General features: G+C 45.5%; 1 protein-coding gene across 1 annotated transcript; it reads left to right on the top strand.

The window, feature by feature from the left end:
* Positions 1-2,150: 2,150 nt before the first annotated feature.
* Positions 2,151-11,999, top strand: LOC137364971 (histone H2B-like; the record flags this gene model as incomplete). The annotated part of the gene is made up of 3 exons (XM_068027843.1): positions 2,151-2,440; positions 3,336-3,420; positions 11,988-11,999. Coding segments are annotated over 3 exons (387 nt in total), but the record flags the coding sequence as incomplete, so codon positions are not given.
* Between the last annotated feature and the right edge of the window lie 948 nt (positions 12,000-12,947).

Below are 12,947 nucleotides of genomic sequence, written 5' to 3'. Positions count from 1 at the left end.
GTCGGGGAGCAGGCTGGCAGAGGACCTTAGCTTTCCGGATGTTTTGCTTTAAGCCAATTCTTTCATACGCCTCCATGAATGCATCGATGAGGGTTTGAAGCTTGGCCTCTGAGTGTGTGCATAAGCAAGCATTGTCAGCATACTGCAGCCCGATGACAGATGTTGGAGTGGCCTTGCTTCTGGACTGGAGGCTATGTAGGTTCAATAGTTTCCCACTCGTCCTATCGAGTAGATCTACTTACCCGAACTAAAGAACAGCTGATGGGCTGAAAGAGTGCAGGAAATACAGCAACTAGCTGACAGCCATGACATGTGTGGATTCTTCAGCACCGTCAAGATCACTTATGGCCCAAATTACCAAGGACCTACCCGATTGAGAGTAAAGAATGGAGTGACACTGATCAAGGTCAGAGAGGCAGTCAGCACTCGTTGGAAGTAGCACTTTGAAGATCTCCTAAATCGCAACTCAGTCCTTGATGCAAGTGCCCTTGACCGCATTCCACAGCATGTTACTCACCATGACGTCAGCACAATCCCAGCCCAACAGAAATTGAAAAGGCAATCTAACAGCTAAAAAAAAATGAAGGCCACCGGCAGAGATGGAATTCCCTCTGAAAATCTAAAATACGACAGAGAAGAACACTTAACACAAATACATGGTCTCATTTCCCTCAGCTGGAAGGACGAGAGCATGCCAGGGATCACTGAGATGCCGTCATTGTGATCATCACCAAAAATGGTGACAAGACCGACTGTGGTAATGACAGAGGGGTATCCCAGCTGTTCACCACAGGGAAGGTCATCACAAGAGTCCTTCTCAACTTTCTCCTCCCCGTGGCTGAAGACCTCCTACTGGAATCACAATGTGGATTCTGTCCATCAAGAGACACAGTGGACATGATCTTCACAGCAAGACAACTCCAAGAAAATGTAGGGAGCAGCAGCAACCTTTCTACCTGGTCTTCTCTGACCTGACAAAGGCCTTCGACTCTACCAACCAGGAGGGATTATGGAACGTCCTCCTCAAATTTGGCTGCCGGAAAAATTCGTCACCAACCTCCAACGACTGCATGATGACATGCAAGCTGTAATCCTTCCCAACGGTCCTACCACTGACCCAATCCCAATGCAAACTGGGGTCAACTAAGGCTGTCATCGCACCAACGCTCTTTTCCATCTTCTTGCCTCAACACTCCACCTCAACTCCTCACACTCAAACACAGCATCAGAGACTGACAGATACAGAATGGATGTCATACTCAAACACAGTACCAGAGTCTGACAGATACAGTGGTGCAGTGGTTAGCACTGCAGCCTCACAGCTCCAGGGACCCGGGTTTGATTCTGGGTACTGCCTGTGCAGAGTTTGCAAGTTCTCCCTGTGACCGCGTGGGTTTTCGCCGGGTGCTCCGGTTTCCTCCCACCGCCAAAGACTTGCAGGCTGATCGGTAAATTGGTCATTGTAAATTGCCCCTCGTGTAGGTTGGGATTACTGCAGGGTTAGTATAAATGGGTGGTTGTTAGTCGGCACAGACTCGGTGGGCGGAAGGGCCTGTTTCAGTGCTATATCTCGAAATAAATAAATACGGAATGAATCCATACAGCACCAGAGACTGAGAGCTGCCGAATAACAGAACACACTCAAACACAGGAGCAGAGAATAAAAGAAATGGAATTAATTGCACACTCACATGCAATAGCAGAGACACAACGACACAGAATCATCAATAAGTGTCCTCCCAACAACATGCAGAACATGTTGAGAGCTTGACACAGGGATCGCCACTTTCAATATAAACTGGAGCTGGGGAGTGTCTTTGTGAAACATACTCCATGATTGCAGTACGAATGTTTGTGATTGGCTGCAAAGTTTGAATGTGATTGGATGGTGAAGGACACCAAATTATAGTATTACAATATAAACCCATTGTGACATCACTCCCAATCACCCAATCACAATCTTTACTTTTCCCCATCCCTCATTAGCATAGAGCTGTGGGATTGTCTATTTAATCCGCACTCGGAAGGGGTTTGGTTTATTTCTGTGTCTGAAATTGAATCTGAAGATGGTTGAGGAGAAGAAGAAAGCAGTTGGTAAGAAGGGCGCCAAGAAAACTGTGAGTAAATTGTCAGCAAAGGGAGGCAAAAGGCGGAGAAAGTCGAGGAAGGAGAGTTACTCCATCTACATCTACAAAGTGATGAAGCACGTTCACCCCGACACCGGCATCTCTTCCAAGGCCATGAGCATCATGAACTCGTTTGTGAACGATATTTTCGGGCGCATCGCGGGTGAGGCTTCCCGCCTGGCACATTACAACAAGCGCAGAACCATCAGCTCTCGGGAGATCCAGACCGCCGTGCGCCTGCTGCTGCCCGGGGAGCTGGCCAAGCACGCCGTGTTGGAAGGGACAAAGGCGGTGACTAAGTACACCAGCTCCAAGTAAAACTGCACAATGGACTGAAAAACAGATCAAACACAACGGCTCTTTTAAGAGCCACCCACAATCTCTCTGAAAAAACTACATCATCATCTCTCTGGTTTTGATTTGTTTTGTTTTTTATACGAAGAGTCTGGAACTTTCTAATTGCCTTTCTGATCTCTTTTAACCCCATGGATTCTGGGTGATTCAGTTTGATCTTTGTGTCTCTACTTAATAATGCGGCGTAAATTAATTACTGATCACTGACCCCATGTACGCTTTGATCTCGGACTATTCTCCGTCCTTTTTGAAACAGTCTGTAAGCGGCGGCAGAAAGTCTCATTCACAGCATTCTGGAAGCGGACACATTTCAGGTCAATCTTTGTCAAGATACCGCATCACTGATTCTAGATTGAACTTATTTGTCGGAGACAAAGTGTTTTACTGTCAGGAGTTGAAATGTGAGACTGAGGTTTCCTACAACAGCGGGGTTTCTAGAAAATGTACTTATTAATTATTGAGGCCGAGCTTGAACAAGGGAAACAAGTGACAGAACTGATGTCAGCTTTTATTGACGAAATAATACAATCGCGAAAATGAACGCGCGTCCGAGATCAAAGCGAACATGGGGTCAATGATCAGTAATTAATTTACACGGCATTAAGTAGAGACACAAAGATCCCAACAGTGAAAGTGAATCACCCAGAATCCATGGGGTTAAAACAGATATCACAAAGGCAATTAGAAAGTTCCAGACTCTTAAAAACAAATCGATACCATAGAGATGATGATGTAGCTTTTTCAGAGAGATTGTGGGTGGCTCTTAAAAGAGCCGTTGTGTTTGGGATGTTTTTCAGTCCATTGTGCAGTTTTACTTGGAGCTGGTGTACTTGGTCACCGCCTTTGTCCCTTCCGACATGGCGTGCTTGACCAGCTGCCCGGGCAGCAGCAGGCGCACGGCGATCTGGATCTCCCGGGAGCTGATGGTGCTGCGCTTGTTGTAATGGGCCAGGCGGGAAGCCTCACCCGCGATGCTCTCGAAAATATCGTTCACAAACGAGTTCATGATGTTCATGGCCTTGGAGGAGATGCCGGTGTCGGGGTGAACCTGCTTCATCACTTTGTAGATGTAGATGGAGTAACTCTCCTTCCTCGACTTTCTCCGCCTCTTACCGCCCTTTGCTGATGGTTTACTCACAGTTTTCTTGGCGCCCTTCTTAGCAGCTGCTTTCTTCTTCTCCTCAACCATTTTCAGATCCAATTGCAGTCACAGAAATAAACCAAACCCCTTCCGAGTGCGGATTAAATAGACAATCCCACAGCTCTATGCTAATGAGGGATGGGGGAAAGTAAAGATTGTGATTGGGTGATTGGGAGTGATGTCAAAACGGTTCAATATTGTAATTCTCTAATTGGTGTCTTCCGCCATCCAATCAGAATAAATATTTGCAACCAATCACAAACACCCTTCCTGCAATCAGGAAGCATATTTCACAAAGACTCTCTCCAGCCCCAGTTTCTAGTAAAACAGTCGCTCCTTGTGTGAAGCTCCCTGGAAATGTCCTGGCTGTTGTTGGGAGGACACTTTTTGACTGATTCTGTGTCGTTGTGTCTCTGCTATTGCATGTGAGTTTGCAATTAATTCCGTTTATTTTTACTTTCTGCTACTGTGTTTGAGTGTTTTATGTAATTTGGCAGCTCTCTGTCTCTGGTTCCGTGTCAGTGCGCCATTTTCCCACACTCTCTTGGCCAGTCTGGACATAGCAGTGGAAGCCTTTCCCATGTGCTTGTTGACTTCTGCATCGGGAGACAGGTTACTGGTGATAGTTGAGCCTGGATAGGTGAACTCTTGAACCTCTTCCAGAGCGTGTTCGCCCTTATTGATGGATGGAGTATTTATCATGTCCTGTCCCATGATGTTCGTTTTCTTGAGGCTGATGGTTAGGCCAAATTCGTTGCAGGCAGCCGCAATGCTGTCAATGAGTCTCTGCAGACACTCTTCAGTGTGGGATGTTAATGCAGCATCGTCAGCAAAGAGGAGTTCCCTGATGCGGACTTTCTATACTTTGGTCTTCGCTCTTAGACGGGCAAGGTTGAACAAACTGCCATCTGATCTTGGAGGAAAATTCCTTCTTCTGAAGACTTGAACGCATGTTAGAGCAGCAGGGAGAAGAAGATCCCAAACAGTGTAGGTGCGAGAACACTGCTATGTCCAGACTGGCCAAGTGAGTGTGGGGAAATGGCACACTGACACGGAACACAAAAGTCCAAGTATATCAAGCCTGTGTCCTCAGTACTTTGCTCGACGGCAGCGAGGCCTGGACAACGTATGTCAGCCAAGAGCGATGTCTCAATACATTCCATCTTTGCTGCCTCTGGAGAATCTTTGGCATCAGGTGGCAGGACCGTATCTCCAACACAGAAGTCCTTGAGGCGGTCAACATCCCCAGCATATACACCCTACGGAGCCAGCGGCGCTTGAGATGGCTTGGCCATGTGAGCCGCATGGAAGATGGCAGGATCCCCAAGGACACATTGTACAGCAATCTCGTCACTGGTATCAGAACCACCGACCATCCATGTCTCCACTTTAAAGTCGTTTGCAAACACGACATGAAGTCCTGTGACATTGATCACAAGTTGTGGGAGTCAGTTGCCAGTGATCGCCAGAGCTGGCGGACAGCCATAAATGCGGAGCTAAAGTGTGGTGAGTCGAAGAAACTTAGCAGTTGGCAGGAAAAAAGACAGAGGCTCAAGGGGAGAGCCAACTGTGTAACAGCCCCAACAACCAATTTTATCTGCAGCACCTGTGGAAGAGTCTGTCACTCTAGAATTTGCCTTTATAGCCATTCCAGGCGCTGCTTTACTAACCACTGACAAGCTCCAGGCGCTTACCCATTGTCTCTCGAGACAAGGAGGCCAAAGAAGAAGAAAAGAAGTCTCCGGTGCTCTGTGGATTCATTCTGTATCTATCAGACACTGGTACTGTGAGTGTGACATCCATTCTGTATCTGTCAGTCTCTGGTACTGTGAGTGTGACATCCATTCTGTATCTGTCAGTCTGTGGTACTGTGAGTGTGACATCCATTCTGTATCTGTCAGTCTCTGGTACTGTGAGTATGAGGAGATGAGGTGGAGTGTTGTGGCAAGGATGATGGAAAAGAGCATTGGTGCGATGACACAGCCTTGCTCGACCCCAGTTTGCATTGGGATTGGGTCAGTGGTAGGTCCGTTGGGAAGGATTACGGCTTGCATGTCATCATGCAGTCGTCAGAGGATGATGATGAATTTCTCTGGGCAGCCAAATTTGAGGACGTTCCATAATCCCTCCTGGTTGGGAGAGTCGAAGGCCTTTGTCAGGTCAGAGAAAACCAGGTATCAAGGTTGTTGATGCTCCCTACATTTTCTTGGAGTTGTCTTGCTGTGAAGATCATGTCCATTGTGCTTCTTGATGGACAGAATCCACATTGTGATTCCAGGAGGAGCTCTTCAGCCACGGGGAGGAGGCAGTTGAGAAGGACTCTTGTGATGGCCTTCCCTGTGGCGGACAGCAGGGATACCCTTCTGTAGTTACCACAGTCAGTCTTGTCACCTTCTTTAAAGATGATCACTATTGCAGTGTCTCGGAGATCCCCTGTCATGCTCTCCTCCTTCCAAATGAGGGAAATGAGACCATGTATTTGTGTCAAGAGTGCTTCTCTGCCAGATTTTAGAATTTTGATGGGAATTCCATCTATGCAAGCGGCCTTATTGTTTTTTAGCTGTCGGATGGCCTTTTCAATCTCTGTCAGCCTGGGATTGTGCTGACAGCACGGTGGGTAGCATGCTGTGGAATGCGGTCAAGGGCACTCGCATCAAGGACTGAGTCACAATTGAGATTTTCAAAGTGCTCCTTGCAACGAGTGCAGACTGCCTATCTGTCCTTGATCAGTGTCACTCCATTCTTTTGCTCTCAGTGGGGTAGGTCCTTGGGTACGTGGGCCGTGAATGGTCTTGACTGTGCTGAAGAATCCACACATGTCGTGGCTGTCAGCAAGTTTTTGTTGTTCCAGTGTTCTTTCAGCCCATCAGCTGTTCTTTAGGTCGCATGTGTAGATCTACTCTACAGGACGAGTGGGAAACTATTTAACATATGTTGCCTCCAGTCCAGATGTAAGGCCACTCCAACCTCTGTCATCAAGCTGCAGTATGCTGACGACGCCTGCGTATGCGCACACTCAGAGGCCAAGCGTCAAACCCTGATCAATGCATTCACGGAGGTGTATGAAATAATTGGCCTTAAGCAAAACATCCAGAAGACAAAGGTCCTCTACCAGCCTGCTCCCCGACACTGCCCCTCGACTATCAAGATCCACGGCGAACCACTGGGCAATGTGGATCACTGCTCATACCTTGGGAACCTCCTGGCACCAAGGGCAGATATCGACAATGACATGCAGCATCACGTCTAGTGTGTCAGCGTAGCCTTCAGTCATCTGAGGAAAAGAATGATTGATGACAAAGAACTCAAATCAGACACCAAGCTCATGGTTGACATGGCTGCAGTGTTACCTGCCCTCCTGTATGTGTCAGAAACATGGATACTGTACAGCAGACATCTCAAAGCCCTGGAGAGATATCACCGGTGGTGATTCCGCAAGATCCTGCAAATTCAGTTGCAGGACAGGCGCTGCAATATCACTGTCCTCTCTCAGCCCAACATCCCCAGTATCCAGACACTGGTCATGGCTAGTCAGTTATGTTGGACGGGCCACATCATCCCCATGCCTGACGCCAGAGTCCCAAAACAAGCTTTCTACTCTGAACTCCATCAGGGCAAGAAGCTACCAGGAGGGCAGAGGAAACATTACAAGAATTTCCTTCAAGACATCCTGAAAAGCCCTGACATCTGCACTGATTCATGGGCATCTCTTGCCTGAGACCACCCAAAATGGAGAAGAAGCATCCGCGAAGATGCCAGCCAGTTTGAAATTCGTCAACATGCCCAGGAAGCAACCAAATGCAAACAGTGGAAGGAGTATTTGGAAATTGGAGAATCCCATTCACCCACTTCACCAAGCACAATCTGCCCCACCTGTGGCCGAGTGTGTGGATCAAGAATTGGACTATTCACTTGCCTAAGGAACCACAACCCTGGAGTGGAAGAAAGTCATCCTCATTCCCGAGGGAGTTCCGAAGAAGAAGTTTAGTGTGACATCCATTCTGCATCTGTCAGTCTCTGGTATTGAATATGAGTGTGGGATTCATTCAGTATCTGTCGGTCCCTTGTACTGTGTTTGAGTGCAGTTTTCAGGCTGTATCTATTAGTATCTATTAGTATCTTGTGTGTGAGTTTTGTATTCATCTGCATCTTTCAACATTATTTGAGTTTTGTAGCCATTCTGAACTGACCCTTGGTAATGTATGTGTGTTTGAGGGTGATTGTTTACTTGTTAATCTGTTGTCCTGTACATGAGCGTGAGATTCATTCTGTATAACTCTATCTCTGTTCTTGTTGTGTGTGTGTGTGATTCATTCTGTATAACTCTACCTCTGTTCTTGTTGTGTGTGTGTGATTCATTCTGTATGCTCCATCTCTGGTATCACATTTATGTGTGGTATCAATTCCATTTCTGTCATTTCTGGTACTGTATGTGAGTGTTGACTTCATTCTGTAACTGTCAGTCTCTGGCACTGTCTGCATGTTCTGGTTCAATTTTGTAACTATCAGTCTCTCGCGCAGTGTGAATGTGGAATTAATTTTGTATCTCTCCATCTCTAGTGTCATGTGTAAATTTGGAGTTCATTCTGAATTGGTCATTGGTACTGGATCTGCCATTCTCAGGTACAGTTTGTGAATGTGGGATTCGTTCTGTACCTGTCACTCACTGGTACTTTGTGAAAGTGTGCAATACATTCTGTATCTGTCGGCCTCTGGTAGTGTGTGTGATTGTGGGATGAATTAATTAGCAGTCAGTGGTGCTCGATGTGAATGTGGAAATCATTCTGTAACTCAGTCTGATATTGTTCTGTGAGGGTGGGAATCACATGTATCTTTCAATCCGTGGTGCTGTGTGTGAGCATGGGATTCATTCTGTACCTGTCAGTCATACTGTATATATCTGTGGGATTTATTCTGTACCTTTCAGTCTCTGGTATTTTGTACGAAAGTGGGATTAATTCGAGATCCACTGCCACACACTGGTTGAGTGTGTGTGTGTGTGTGTGTGTGTGTGTGTGTGTGTGTAAGAAGATAAAAAGATACAAAATAGGAGCAGGAGATGGCCATTTGGCCCACCGAGCCTGCTCCGCCATTCAGTAAGATCGGGGTTGTTCTGATTGTGGCCTTAACTCCACTTTCCTGCCTGCGCCCATGACCTTTGACTCCCTTGCAGATCAAAAATCTGTCTATCACAGCCTTGAATATATTCAATGACCCAGCCTCCACAGTCCTCTGGAGAACAGAATTCCAAAGATGAACAACCCTCTGAGCGAAGAAATTCCTCCTCATCTCCTTCTTGAATGGGAGGCCACTTATCTTGAAACTGTGGCCCCTAATTCTACATTCCCCCACAAGGAGAAACATCCTCTCAGCATCTACCTGTCCAGCCCACTGAGAATCTTATAGGTTTCAATAAGATCACCTCTCAACCTTCTAAACTCCAGTGAGTATAGGCCCAACCTGCTCAACTTTTTCTCATAAGACAATCCAACTTCCCAAGTATCAGCCGAGTGAACCTTCTCTGAACTGATTCCAATGCAAGTATAGCCCTCCTTAAGTAAGGAGACCACAACTGTGTGGAGTACTTTAGTTGGGATGTCACTAATGCCCTGTACAGTTACGGCAAATCTTCCCTACTTTTAAACTCCATTCCCCTCTCTAAAAATGCCAACATTCCAGTTGCCTTCCTAATTACTTGCTATAGCTGCATGCTAACTTTTTTGTAATTCATGTACCTGGACACACAGATTCCTTGGTAATATTCTGTTTTTCTATTCTTCCTGCCAAAGTAGACAATCTTACATTTTCCCATATTATACTCCATCTGCCAAACTTTTGCCCACTGATTTAACCTAGCTATATCTCTTTGCAGACACTTTGTGTCCTTCTCACAACTTGCTTTCCTCCCTATCGTTGTACCATCCATAAATTTGGATTTACACTCGGTCCCTTCATGCAAGTTATTAATAAAGACCATAAAGATTGAGGCACCAGCACTGATCTCTGTGGCACTCCATTAGTTACAGTTTGCCAATTTGAAAATTCCCCAATTATCCCCACTCTGTTTCTTGTGAGTTAGCCAATACTATATCCATGTGCGTGCAGTTTTCAGATTGTGTCTATCAGTGTCTGTTACTCTGAGTTTTGGACTCTTTCTCAATCTCTCAGTGCTACTATTTGTGTGTTAGGTTGCTTTAGATGACTCAGGCTGAGGTACTGTCAGTGAGTGCAGTAATCAACCTATACCTTTCAGCATCTGGCACCTAGCATGTGTTTCAAAATCACTCTCTATCTGTTAGTGTCTGGTTCTCTGTGAGAGTGTGGGATTCATTATATAACCTTCCGTCACTGGGACTGGTGCAAGTCTGGATTTATTCTACATCAAAATTCAGCACAGCAACAGGCTGTGTGGTAGGTTTTAAGCAGACAGGTAGATACATAAATCCTGTTTGAGGTTTTGCCTAGTATTAAATAGTATCTGTCACTGTGAACACAATAGTGAAATATAATGTATCCTACAATCTGATACAGGATTGATGTGCAAGTGTAACTCAGGCTGTACTCATCAATTTGATCAGTGCCATTCAGTCTAACTCTGAGTGAGAATCTTGGACTTGCATGTAAAATGAGCTCAGTCTGGAATTGTACAGTATCTTTCATCTGACACTATATGAGGTTTTCGGACTGGTACGTAATTTATAGCTCAAACTATACTAATCAAATTTATATTGTATCTTTTACTTTCACAATCCGGATGAGTTTTAAAGTGGAATCTGAGTTTGTACCTCTGCAATCTGATTATGCACTTGAGATTTGTATCTAATGTATATGTCTGGACACATTATGGGAATTAATACTGATAATAAAGTCAAAACCCGTGTAAATATTCGGCTGGTATTTAACTTGAATCTCGGAGCACTTCATTGAGATTATTTCTGTAACTTTGAAACAGCAACCATGTGTCAGTTCCATGTGCATTTAATTTGTAGCTGAGGTTGCTCTATTGTGGGATTGACACACTGATAATTTGATAGTGGGTGAGAATTTGGACTGGGATTTGTGTATCTACTTGTCAGTGATACTGAGTTAGGGTGACATGAAAACAACGTGCGTCTCTCCTGCTCCATTTGATTGATGGATTGAAAATGTGTCTCTGGATCTGTTTCTGCTGTCTGAGACTGTGGAACTGATGACCTGTCTGTGTCTCTGCACTCTGTGAGTGATAATGTACGGACTGTGTGTGAGAAGGAGCTGGTGACACTCTTCCATGTAACTTGGTGGAGGAAACATCACATTTATTTTGGTTCATTCAATTATTTGCCTGTTTGAACAAAAGAATGTTTATAATTCAAATACTGGTGAGGTAGAAGAAAGAGGATTTTAATGAGTTTAATCTCTCATAATAATTATAAACGCCCACAAAGGAAGCCCAGCCATACAAATATTATCATTGTTTGACTGCACTGCAGTAACAGGTTCTTCCCATTCTGTCTCCATCCCCTTGTCCACACACAACCCGAGAATGGCCTCTCCCTTCCCCCACTCACCCCATGTTCCGGGACCAGTTCGCGCTCCACTCCGCCTCTTACAAACAGCCCCCGCCTGCCCCTGAACTTGCCCCGGACTCGATGCTGATCTCTGAGTCAATCTGCGGACACGCTCCCAAAGCGATGTGCTGCTGGAAGGAGGCTGTTGTTTGCTCCCTTCCACCGGGACCGGGATCTCTCCATTGGCGGCTGTTTTAAACCATCTTCTTCCGCTCACAGGCAGTGCTGGGGGAGGGGAGCGCAGGCGCAGATTTCTGCAACAATTCCGCAAACAGAAACATGGAAAAATTCCGACACAGAATGAGGCCATTCGGCCCATCATGTCCGTGCCAGCGCAAAGAGAGCGATCCAGCCTCATCCCACAGTTTCTTGTTATTTTACAGTGAAGTGTGGAAACAGAAGCGGACAGTCAGGATGTGGGGATTTACACAAAGAGAATCTATTATAGGCACCAGGTGAGAAGTGTGAAGGACATTTTAAACAGCGGCTGTTTGGTTTCACTTGAACGGTTAGACCATGGGAGCGGGAACTGGAAATCTGACCTGTGTAAAAGTCCCTGCTCCGTCGGTCAGTCCCATTCATGGCCCAGTGGATTGTTTCTGGATGTCATTAAATTGTTGTAAAATGGCCAAAGCCCCTGGTATGCAGTAGCTGGGGGCTGCAGGACTGCAGTGGAATCAGACACTGACTCTGTTTGCATTGCTGGGTTTCCTTTGTGATTGTTCATAATGATTATTAATTGAAAAATTGTTTTGGTCACTTTTGTATCTTCTACCACATCTCTTCCTGAATTATAATAAATACATTTCCTTTCTACAGGCAAATACTTGATGGAAGCAGAATAAATGTCGTGATTCGTCAACAGACGAGGAAGTGCAGCCAGCTCCTCACACACAGTAAGTACAGTATCACTCACAGAGAGCAGAGACATCAGTTCCACAATCACCGCCAGCAAAAGTCGTCAGACCGGCACTGATCCCAAGTTCCAGAGACCAACAGTCAACGCAACAGTCACACAGAGCAGGAAAGATTGAACTTGTTTCCATTTCACCCCAACTCAGTCCCACTGACAGGTAGATACATCAATCCCAGTCCAAAATCACTCCCACTATCTGATTGCAGGGCACTGTGTCACTCTCACAAGAGAGCAGCCTGAACTACAAATTCAATGTCAGATGGAACAGACAAACAGTATCTGATTGTAAAGTACAGAATTTATCCCAATAATGTACCCAGACTGCAGATTGAGCTCCATGTGAAACACCACTCCACAAATCTCACAAATCGTCAGAGTGGAAGACACAGTATTAATTCCATTACTGCAAACTGAATGAACCTGACCATTACATACCAGGACATAAAACATATTGCAAGATGAAAGGACACAGACCTGAAATGTTAATTCTGTTTCTCTCTCCACATACGCTGCCCGAACTGTTGAGTATCTTGAGCATTTTTGTTTTTTTAAATTTCATATTTCCAGAATCTGCAGAATTTTGCTTTTATTTTAGAGTTAAAGAAACATTGCATTGTGAGGTGAGAGTGACTGCCCTTGACATCAAGGCAACCTTTGACCATTAATGGCACCAAGGAACCCTAGCAAAACTAGTGTAAATGGGAATCATGGCAAAACTCTCTGCTGGTTGGAGTCATACCTAGCACTAAGGAAGATGGCTGTGGTTGTTCAGGTCAATCATCTCAGTCTCAGAACATTACAGCTGGAATTCCTTAGGCTCGTGTTCTAGGCCCAACCATCTTCAGCTGCTTCATCAATGACCT

Source organism: Heterodontus francisci, unplaced genomic scaffold, assembly GCF_036365525.1.
Source record: "Heterodontus francisci isolate sHetFra1 unplaced genomic scaffold, sHetFra1.hap1 HAP1_SCAFFOLD_43, whole genome shotgun sequence".
Taxonomy (NCBI): domain Eukaryota; kingdom Metazoa; phylum Chordata; class Chondrichthyes; order Heterodontiformes; family Heterodontidae; genus Heterodontus; species Heterodontus francisci.
This window is presented reverse-complemented; position numbering and strand designations above follow the sequence as displayed.